Genomic DNA, 12,084 nt, shown 5'->3' with positions numbered 1-12,084 from the left:
GTACGTCACTGAGCGTGTCTCTATTGGTAAGACTTCGGTGAGTTGTTCAGGTCCATGTTATGGATCTGTTTCAGGGAGTTGTCAGAGCTCCTCCTCACGAAGCTCCTCCTCAGGGAGAAGTACCTTCTGTGAGTTCGGACTCTCCTTCCCAGTGAGGGAGCCTCCTCAGAGTTTCAGAGCCTCCTCCTCAGATTGTCAAGGTGAGTAGAACTTCAAAAAGGAGTTCTGCTCTATTGTGTGTGTATTCGATTCAATTCGATTATTGAGTGTGTATTGGTTCAGTGCCTCCTCCTCGGAGAACCCTAACCCAAGTGTTACATAGCTCAATGTTGCAATATTTCTTTTCAATCTATACAGCTCGCGTGGGAAGTCTCTCTGAGGATTCCCGTCTCCTCTCTGTGGTGAGGGTGGCGGGATGTAAGAATGTAAAAATGTTTACCCTCGGCCGCGTCACGTGGGATTCATGTCAGTCTGTGTTTCTTTCTTTTTAATAATAAAAAGAGTGAAGAATATGAAGCACGACAACTCCTTGTCGTTCTCCCAGGCGACTTGAAGGACCAATGTCTGGTGTCTGGTTAGACTATCCATTGATGTGTTTGGGTCTCGACGCGTACATAGTGCTGGCTTGGGGTGTTTTCTGATAAGAATCACGCAGGAGGCTAGTACGCCTTGGTTGCTCGTTATTAAAACAGCGTTTTTATAGGGCAACTGGAATGGGGGATTTTTTCCTCTTCCGAGCGCCTGTTACTGGGTCTCGACGGATTCTCGTTCATATCTGGGGGATGTTAACAGAATAGATCAGAACATAGGTAGAGGGGTCTCACGCCCTTGGGGTGGGCCACTGAGCGCGGTACAAATGGGACCGTCTGGGTGGCGCCCTCTTTTCATGTTTTAGATCGACACGCATGCCTACCCCCTCTCCTGGAGTGGGGATGTCGGCGTGGTTAGGGCACGGGACTGGTTCTGGTCGCGCTGGTCCAGGTCAGTTAACCTGTTGTCCGCCGGGGACGCAGATCTGCTGTTCTGGTACCCTGAGGGACTTGTGCTTTTTTCGGGGGGAAAAATGCCGGGTCGGCCCGGGTGTCACAGGGTTGGGCGTTATGGAGACCCTTTGTTGGGTACATGTTGTACCCTGCGCTATCATAAAGGGGCTGGTTCTCCATTCTTTTCGCTCCTCTCTCACGCATGGCGAAGAGGGGGCTGTTGGGGTGGTCTTCTGGACCTCCTATGGTAGCCCTGTGTGCTTCCCGAGCCGCCAGGCCCGGTCGGAAGTTGTGTTTCGTCGACCCGTAGGCCTGGAATAACCCTTTTTTGAAAACTGAAACACTTGTACTGCGGTGTAGCCGGTGTATACCCGCAGGTGTGTTTTGGAGTTTTTTCTTGAGGGGTTATAGGAACAACCACCGCCTGTGGTACCAAGAGGGTGGTTGATTCCCTGGTGTGTTGGAGCAGAGTCAACTCCCGGGTTACCCGGTTGAGTGTGCCCCTGCACGTTCATGACGTCTGCCAATTGTGTCAGCCTTCTCTGCCTCGACCCCTCTGGGTGGGGGGTTTTGGTGGAGGCTTTGTCATGGTGCGCAACAATGCCAGCATACGCCCCTTCCGCCGGGGTGCTGTTTTCAGTTGACCCCTTTGGCGCCTGTCTCGTCCGCAGTGCTCCAGGCTCGGGTCTAAAGCCTGCTGCCTGGTTTAAGGGATCGACCCCTCTGGGGTCGTCTCCCCGGTGCGCTGCCTGCTTCTGTTATGGTTAGCCTTTTGAGTGCTTCAAGTTACGGCCATGCTGACTGCCTGTGTTGCAGGGTCAGTGTGCCAGGCGGCGTACTAGTGGGGGGAAGGGCCCTGTTAATAAAATGTTCATTCAATCAATCAATCTGTGCGATGATTGATTGAATAAAATGTTTATTAACAGATTGCAGAATGGGTACAATACAGTACGGCTCAATACACACAATTGTTAGGGGGATGCAGACCAGAGAAAGACTTTCGTCTTGTTTACATCAGGGTCCCCCATTTTCAATTCATACTGAATTGTAAATAAGGGTGCAACTAGCACCGTGCAATCCATTCTTTGTGGATCTAGCCCTCAATGTTTTAGCGGCACACACAGTGGTTCGTTTTTAACACACACACACCGGAACACACACGCAAGCATTGTCTTTTTAGGATCGCCGATGCGATACTCCTCTGCGCTTAACCCATCCCATTGTCCTTCCCCCCAAGGGCAGCCGGGAGCAGACGAGGGCTGTGGCGTGAGCCACGCCCGGGGACCATCCATGTGCTCCTGCCCATCTTCGTCACGGACACAGCGTTAGCGATCTGTTGTTGTGCATGTTTTTTCCATTGGGTTTCTCTTATCGGGGGGGGGGGGGGGGGGGGGGGGGGGCGTTGCGAACACGGGGAGAACATGCAAACTCCACACAGAAAGGCCTGGGAGATCACCCACCTGGGTACCTGGCATCGCGGAAACCTGGTCCCCAAGCGGGAATTGAACCCTGGACCTTCTTGCTGTGAGGCGACAGTGTTACCACTATGCCACCGTGCCGCATCTTTGCCTTGCATGGAATGTTCAGGGAGTAGTTACTCATGGTTACATGTTGCCTTGTTGGAAGAAATATTCTAAACATTTTACTAAAACATTCAAACTACTACTGTCAAACTGCACCTCAAGGGAAAAAGTGTTCACTGACTGATAATTTGAAAATGGCAACATTAGCCCTTTGACAGAAAAATATCTGTCCTCAAAATGAATGGAAGTGAATGAGGAGCCTGATAACTGGGATGTATGGTGGTATTGGCAGCAGATGGCAGGGACAGCAGTGGTCACTAGCTTACCTTAGATACAGGTAAGACTGGTGAATTTTGACAACTTCTACTACAGTGGAATATCCCGTAAGTTAGTGTGTCTGTTAAAGTGCCCCCACCTTTAGTCACATACAGCACGCTACTAGCTAGATCCCCCTGGTCATGCTCTCTCCACTCCAGCTGCTTTCAGTAATGCACTTTGATCCCAAGTCAATCCTAATCTTTTGTAGCACTACAATGCTATAGAGTAGCTGGCTAGTGGTGAGTGAGTTAGAGATTACACTGTCCTAACTCACTGTAAATCCTCTTCATCTAGAACAGATGCAGTGGTCTGTGGTACACAGGCCTGCACAGAACTGCTGGTCTGTCAATCAATCCAAATCCAAATCATGTGTGTGTGTGTGTGTGTGTGCGTGCGAGTGTGTGTGTGTGTGTGTGTGTGTGTGTGTGTGTGTGTGTGTGTGTGTGTGTGTGTGTGTGTGTGTGTGTGTGTGTGTGTGTGTGTGTGTGTGTGTGTGTGTGTGTGTGTGTGTGTGTGTGTGTGCGTGCGTAAGTGCGTGCGTGCGTGCGTGCGTGTGTGTGTGTGTGTGTTCATATGAAAGTGTTCATTCCTCAGCCTATCTAGTTGTCTCCCTGTCCATCATTGTTACTATTTTTTTCTGATTATGTTTGTATGTCTTTTTGTTGCTTTGTCATGAAAGGCGCTACATAAATCCAAGCTATTATTATTATCTTATTTTGAAATTAAAATCTTTACAGTCTTTGGACCTATTATAAAGACAACAGACCCAGATGTAATGAAGACAGAGATCTCCAAGCTGAAGGCAACGGCGGGCGGTGATCTTCCTGAAATGTGCCTATCAGGGCTGCAGGTAGAGTGACTGACCATTTTATTCTCCAGTCCAGGCAGAGTTTTCAATTCAATTGATTAGATATCATTGTCCAACAGCAGATTTATTTACTTTTGGTACTTTTGTTGTTCATTTGTTTTGCTTATTGTCAGCGTCGTTGGGTTCTTGAAAAGCGCTATACAAATAAAATGTATTATTATTATTATTATTATTAGTATTATTATTATTATTATTATTATTATTATTATTATTATTATTATTATTATTATTATTATTATTATTATTATTATTATTATTATTATTATTATTATTATTATTATTATTATTATTATTATTATTATTATTATTATTATTATTAATATATATATATATATATTTTGTAAAAAATGTGTTTAATATTTATAAAAGTCTTTGTGGTCAGAACTACAACCCACCAATACTAGACATGCTATGTCACCAGACACGCCTTGGGTCTTCATTTTACTCTACCTCTACCAAGAACAAATGCACTTATGAGAACCGTAATGTATAGAGTGTTGCATACTGGAATTGTATACCTGTGAAGATAATGATTATCAGCAACAAATGTACTTTTAAGAAAAAGTTGAAAAACGCTGTTTTTCATTGAATAATGAAATACAGTTGAGTTATTGATTCATTTAGTTAGTATTGTAATTGGGGTTGGAGCCTTTTTGTGTTGTGATTTTGTACTTAAGCTAAAGTGTTTCTTATGTTTTTATTGTTTTGTTATTACTCCAATGTTGTAAGTTATTTGATTAGATTTTTTATTTGTCTCGAACATAGAAACATAAAACAAGTTTAAAAAACAAAAAGGTAAATAGTCAAAGACTATTTCCATACAATAAGTGTTCGAGAAGGAACAGGGGGAAGTAAAACAACTTATCAAGCCCTGCCCCTTCCTTACAATATTTGACATTGTAATTTAATAAAAATTTAAATAATATAACAAATAAAAAATTAAATAAAAGTACAGTTTTTTATATATCCAAATATTCAAATGAGAAAAAATAATAGGCAGTCACATTACTGCTCAAGCTCCTCTCTCTTATATGTGTCCATAAGTGCTTGTTTATAGCTACCTTTACATTTATTGATATTTTTGCTTAATTTTATATTCGCATCCAGACCATTCCAGAGTGATACCCCACAAACTGCAATGCACATACTTTTAACCGTAGGTTGCTTTAAAGCTAATGTCCCTCTAAAATTATAAACACTCTCTCTAGCCGTGCATTTTTTGTGTTCGGACCCCAGGAAGAAGAGTCTTGCACCCATGGGTGTAGACTAATGGGGATCCATATAATAAACAAATAAACAAATATCCATTATAATAATAAATAATACAAAAATATATATTTTTTAGACATAATATAATATTATACATAAATGACAAAGGGAATCTAGTGTGTGTTACTTCATCACCTGTCTCTCTTGTTCTAGTTGGCTTTGACCGGTGCCCCTGCCTCCTCCCACATTTATGTGTTCACTGATGCCATAGCAAAGGATATTGATCTCAAGGACACCATTGTTGCTCTCATCCGGAGCACCAAGTCAACGGTAATCACTCATTTCAATTCAAGGGACTGTGTTGCCAACAGAAATCACATCCTCAATACCATGATGAGAAGAGTTGTTACTAACGATTATTTATGTCCTGGTAATCGATTCATCCAATGATTAATGATTCATCTGTGCATCCAAATGATTAAAATATGAAAATGATGGTTAAATGTACTTGTATTTACTGCACACATTTATGAATGCACACTGAAATAGAGCTAAAGCAGCACTTTCCATCAGACGAGACATGAGCACACACTCACCTTAACACTCACTTTAGACACTTTAAACACTTTAACCCTTTCACTGCCATACGACAGAAGGTTAACCCTTTACTATCACACAACCGACGGTCGCCGGGGTTAACCGGCTGTCGTGTGGCAGTGAAAGGGTTAACCTGCTGTGTGTTGTGGCAGTGAAAGGGTTAACCGTTTTGGTAGTGTGGCAGTGAATGGGTTAACCCTACATCATATTTCCATCATCATCATCAAACCTTTATTTGAATAGGCAGGTTAATTAAGAACAAGTTCTTATTTTCAATAACGGCCTATTTGGGGGTAAAAAGCCCCCTAGGGGAAAGGGGATGGGGGATAAAATCAAATAAATAAAAATAAAACACAAAGGAACATTATTAAAAAGGCAGGACATACATACAGAGCAACAACTGAACTGAACAACAACTGGCGGACAACAGATATTTATCTATTTATTAAAGATATTTGCACTACATCCATACCTCATTTAGCATTTTGCACCTTGCCTTTCTTAATTTTTGTTGTACCTCATTGTCTGCATTTTGTACCTATTGTCTTCATCTTTACTTTGTACTTAGGTTGTACTTTAGTTTGTATATTGTATATTAGTCTTCGAACTTATTCCTCTTTTACTTACTTTTTTTTACTGTATGAAGCACATTCTCAGGGACTCATACAGAACCAAGCATTTCACTGTAATGTACATGTACTTTATATGTGACAAATACAAGCAAACCTGAACTTGAACTTGAACTCATTGGATTTAACTGCCACAATTAAATGTTTAGAAGCATCTATGCAATTAATTTATTTTTGTAATTCAATTAAATTAGTTGTAGTTATTCGACACCCCAACACCGATGAGTATAACGTGTCTCTCCTCAATATGTATACAGTATAATATATATATATATATATATATATATATATATATATATATATATATATATATATATTGAACTATTTTGTCTCTCCTGGTTAGGTATATATTTAAGCATTATCACGCGCAGGAGTGTGTTATACTCATTAGATCATGCCTAGGGGTTGTTGTTAGGCCCAACGCAGAGTGGAGGGTCGTTAGACCCCCCTAGGCGTGATCTAATGAGTATAACACACGACTTCAAGTGATGTAATGCTTTTATACAATGGCCCAATTCACCCAACCTTATTGCTATACAATAAACACACAGTAATTGAAGCATAATGGAGATTTATTCACAAAACCTTCCACAGAGAAAGTAGATCCAATAGTAGATCCAATGGAAAAAAAGAGAAAACGACGGCCATTTTTATTTTTATTCTTTTTGTCCGCGATTTTTCTTTTGTTTCACAATGGGTCATGACAAACCAATTACATAATTCAACATATGTTTTTTTTGTATCCACTTTTTCTCTTTTTCTATTTTTCTCCCATCCCAATTCCACTGTGCCAATTCTTCCCTCCCCTGTCTTGAAAGTTGCTCGCATATGCCCCCCACTGGCCGGTTGTAGGGAGGATAGAAGCCTTGCATCATGTGTCCCCTCCGATACACGAGGAGGCAGCCTGTCACATCTTTTCACTTGCCAGCGCGGACTCTCATTGGCGAGGTGTAACGTGTGAGAGGCTCACACTACCCCGCCATTTCCTGTCTCTGCTGTGCAGGCGTCCCCACCGACCTGTAGGAGTCGCTGTCCACAACGTCCAGATTACCACCCAGCGACTTCCATCCGCTAACTCTGCCAATTGAGTTAGTATGACGGCTGGCCGAAGCCGGAGGCAACGCCGACAGCCGGAGTCGAACCCGGTGTCTCTTGCGTTGGTGACGAGTGCAATATCCGCTGCGCCACCCAGCCGCCCCATAATCCAACATATGTGTAACGAACTAACATAGTCCAGTTGACTGTATCTTTTTGGAGGATTCGTTCAAAAGATATTCATACTTCCATTTGTCTATCTATGGCGGACTCATTCAGATTCATTCAGAAAAGAGAAAAAAAAGTAATTCGGTTGTGGGAGGGATCTGGGGTCACGTGGAGTGTGTTATACGAAATAACAACAGCTAACTTGACTGTTTCAGCCAATCAGAATCAATATATTTGCATGCCATTGTATAAAATATACTTTTGTATTGCAATAAATGCTGTAGGCCTATTCCATACATCTGCACATTATCAGCCATGAATGGTGAAGCCAAAAATAAAAGTTAACTAAAAGTAGCCTAATCATGCAGTATGGCTAACCAAGGTGCAGCAGCGAAAATCAGTCAGTCAACAGACTACTGCAGTACGCCAACTGTTCCCTTAACAAAGCCTATTGAACCACTACTTGTCACGGCTTACAGATAAACCCAAGAGCAGAACACAGACACGGAAGCAGAAAAACTGAATGCAATGCAATGTGTATATAATGACAAAGGCTGGGAGAAGACAGAGGGAGAAAACAGTTTAAAAGAACACAAAGGGCTAGAGCAAAGGTCCAGGTGAAGGACAGACCTGATAGGGAGCCAGGGCTAGAAATCCGGGGCTGCAAAGTTCCCAGACAAGGGGCTTGGGCTTGAAAGCCGGGGCTGCAAGGCAGGGCAGGCTAAGGACAGGAGCATGGAGACAGTAGCAGGAGTCAGGACGGTGAAATGTGTTGCTGAGTCTACGATTTGGCAGAGTGGTGAAATCTGGACCGGGTCTTTACGGCAGGGCTAATTGATGGGAAGATTACACATTTGTGGTAGCCGGACTCCTGCACGCCTGACTCCATTCCTGAAGTCAGAGATAGAGAGGGAGAGAGCCACGAGAGGGAGAAGAATGGCACTGGAGGCTAGATAGAAGTGCAAGGCATGCCAGGCCAGATTAAGACTTCAGAGGCCCCTGGTCCAAATTCTTGTGGAGGCCCCCCCACACACACATACACGTGCACGCACGCACAGTGGCGTTTTTATATGTCACTTTAAAAAATATATAGAATATTTAGAAGTGGTGGGCTCTGAGGGCCAAGCTAAAAGGACTTTGATCACCCCTGCCCACTTTGACAACCTAGGATGGTTTAGAGTAGACGACAGAGTACAGCAACTTGCAATGGGCCTGGTCTACAAGATACACTACGCGACCAAGGTACCCATGTACATGTCAAAATACTTCCCAAAGGTCAGTGAATACCACGACCACAACACCAGAGGGAGCTCCACAAATCATGTTAAACCCAGATTCGGCTCAAACAAGGGACTAAACACGTTTCGCAATTATGCCACATCAATGTGGAACGCCCTACCCAAAGCTGTAAAGGAATGTGAATCACTACCCACTTTCAAAAACACTCTCAAAGAATACCTGACGGGGTGAAAAAAGTAGAGATAGTTGGTATGCTTTGCCGAAGTAACGCGCTCTTTCTGTCCCTTTCCTGTTTAGATTTTAACTTAGCAGCTCCGCTTTCCCACCGTTTAACTTTTTTATCCATGTTTTTTGAGTGTCATATGATCATACAGTACTACTTGAGTCTTAGCCTACTTGATCAACTTGCAAGTGCAATTCTCGCGATCAGTGGTCACCTGACCTGACCTGACAGTGACCCCTGGACGTCAGTGTCACGTAGACTCAACGTCTCTCACCCCTCATTATCAACATTAACAATCAATCATATTTTTTTTTGCAATACAAAAAATTTAATAAAAATAGATAGAGAAGAGATGAGATGATACTAGTAGTCACTATGGATGCTGTGAAAGTAAACGCTGGATGAGGATCTGATTATATATATTTTTTTTTCGTATCTCTTTTATTTTTTTTACTATTGTGTAGTGGAAGCCCTTAGTCGCGTTATTTCTTTTTTTTATATTTTATTTTTTTATTATTTTTTAAACAAACACATAAACAAACATGACAACACACGATTAGATATACAAGCATTGTAAAACAGTGTACATCAGTTAACTCACCGTTTGGATAAATGTCTTATACAAGATATACCCCTAATACCTGCTATCTATTCCCCTACACACATATGCTCTTGCTCGCACCCCCTGCCCTGGACCCCCCAATGAATAATCCATCCATTATCCTTCGCTCCTAACCAGACACTACCATTAAATGCTAGCTTTTATTCTCTCCACCACTTCTAACCACATTGTCAATTTGGATTCATTGAGACCCAAAATTCTTGCTGTAGATATTTCTAGATAAATCACATCGAGATATGTAAGACTCCAGACCTTTCGGCACATTTTTTCCGGTTGAAACCATCGTGATGCTATCAGTTTTTTAGCCACTGTAATACCAGATAAAACCAATCTCTTTAGCTGTGGATGTACTGCATACTCAAAAACATCATTCAGCAGTAGTACAGAGGGGTGTACAGGTATATTCAGAGTTAAGAGATTTGATAATTGCTGGGTCACCTCTTTCCAGAATATTTTAACTGGTGGGCAGTCCCAGTACATGTGCATAAATGTCCCCTCGTCCCCATTTGTACACTCTTCCGCATATACATTTATTTGGAATAACAAACCACCACGTATAAAAAGATCCACCGCACAGAGAAACAAAGCCGACGGAGGGATGGCAATCCCAAATTTTTTCCACTATTTTAAGGCGTACACTTTAAGACCACTGACAACCTGGTTTGAACCCCAAGCATCAGTATCCTGGAGAAATTTAGAAGTAAATATAGTAGCACCACAGAGACTGCAGGACATAGTATACACCAAAATATCAATTAAGCAATGCAAACTGAAATTTGGCCCCATAATTACACATGCGATCCGGATATAGCGTGAAACACAAAAAAAATATTCTAATCCACATAAATGGCATAATCATACTCCCTTATTCAATAACAATGCACTCCTGATTAGAAAACGACCTATAAGATTCCCTAGATGGGAAAAGCAAGGCATACATACATTAGGAGATGTTTTCAACAAACAGGGTATTTGTAGCTATGATGAAATAGAAAAAAAATTTAATTTCACCGGTTCCACATATCTTTTTTACGCACAATTATTGTTGTGTTTGAAGACTCACGGTGTTCCATTAAGGATACCAATTGCACACCACAGATACCACAAATCTTTCTATGAAAGAGAGACATCGAGAGGTTTTGTATCAGATTTTTATCATCAATTACTAACGGCTTCGTATGAAACCCTCCACCTAGACTCTGTTTGGAGGAGGGATATACCAGACCTAGAAAAAGATTTTGATTGGCAAGAAGCCTGGGCAAATGTTCGACTTGCATCAAGGAACCCGGACCATCAACAAATCAATCTTAACTACTTGACTCCTATAAGACTGAACAGAATGGGTCTTAAACAAGACTCCAAAGGCTCCTTATGTACAAATGGGGACGAGGGGACATTTATGCACATGTATTGGGACTGCCCACCAGTTAAGATATTCTGGGAAGAAGTGACCCAGCAATTATCAAATCTCTTAATTCTGAATATACCTGTACACCCCTCTATATTACTGCTGAATGATGTTTTTGAATATGCAGTACCTATACAGCAATAGTCGCATTATTTCTAAACCTAGCCGCATTTCTGGCAAGACGCTCTCTGATTGGCCGACGCCTGTTTCTACACTGGTTAAGCTTAGGCACTCTTTTGAAGTTGGTTAAGGTTAGAGTTTGTCTTAGAGCGTGACGGCAAGTTATTTTGACGGCTAAGCTTAGGCACTCTTTCGAAGTTGGTTAAGGTTAGAGTTTGTCTTAGAGCATGGCAATAGAATGCCAGGTAGTTTGCAGGCTGTTCGACGCGGAAATGGGCAAAGACACAGCTCGTCACTCGATTGGGCAAACATGTCAGTAGCCAATCAAAGAGCGTCAGTCAGTGCCAATCAGAGAGCGTCTGCCAGAAATGCGGCTAGGTTTAGAAATAACGCCCCCTAGTCACTAGGGGGAGCTTGATGATATCCGCTATCAGCACCAGCGGGTCTCTGCTGTCTGTCATGAATAATGATCCCAATCTGCCTTATTCGTGTCGGGCTGTGTCTATTATTTTACCAATGGATTTCCAGTTCCGCGTTCGCGTTCTGCGATCTGATTGGCCACTGACGTTTCTTAGGCGACTCTTTCGAAGTTGGTTAAGGTTAGAGTATGGAATCAGGGCTGGTGTTCTATCGCCCTGCTCTAAGACAAACTCTAACCTTAACCAACTTCGAAAGAGTGCCTAAGCTTAACCGGTGAAAGAAAGAGGCGTCACACGATTGGCGCTACCAGAAACGTCAGTGGCCAATCAGAGCGCAGAATGCGAACGCGGAACTGGAAATCCGTTGGTAAAAGTATTCAGGCGTCGGGGCTGGGATGTGGAGATGCAAGTTTTGACTTTTTATTGCTGTTTTTACCTCAAACGGAAAACCTCAAACTCTTATGAAGAGGAGAAAAAATACTCAAGATTAGCCACTTGCAGACGTACTGTATATTTTAGTTGATGAAATATTTTTGTTGACTAATTATTTTAGTTGATGAAATATGTTTTCATTTCAGTGTCACAGTATGACATCGATCTCCAAAATAAGAAAAAAAAAATAATAAATGTGACGAGGGGCCTCCAATTTTTTTTTTTTATTAAAGTACAAAAATAAATAAACTAATATTTGGGGCCTCTAGTGACGAGGGGCCTCCAAAAAAA

General features: G+C 42.1%; 1 protein-coding gene across 1 annotated transcript in view; it reads left to right on the top strand.

The window, feature by feature from the left end:
* The window catches only part of vwa11 (von Willebrand factor A domain containing 11), a gene marked incomplete at both ends in the record, with an annotated part of 85,010 nt that overhangs the window by 60,451 nt on the left and 12,475 nt on the right, over positions 1-12,084 (top strand). The window contains 2 exons of the mRNA XM_084319256.1: positions 3,562-3,674; positions 5,115-5,231. Coding sequence (XP_084175382.1) covers positions 3,562-3,674; positions 5,115-5,231 — 230 coding nt within the window. The remainder of the gene's footprint in view (positions 1-3,561; positions 3,675-5,114; positions 5,232-12,084) is intronic.

This window comes from Notolepis coatsorum (genome assembly GCF_963971535.1).
Source record: "Notolepis coatsorum genome assembly, chromosome: 7".
NCBI lineage: Eukaryota > Metazoa > Chordata > Actinopteri > Aulopiformes > Paralepididae > Notolepis > Notolepis coatsorum.
Note: the sequence above shows the minus strand (reverse complement) of the source record. Positions and strands in the feature narration are given on the sequence as shown.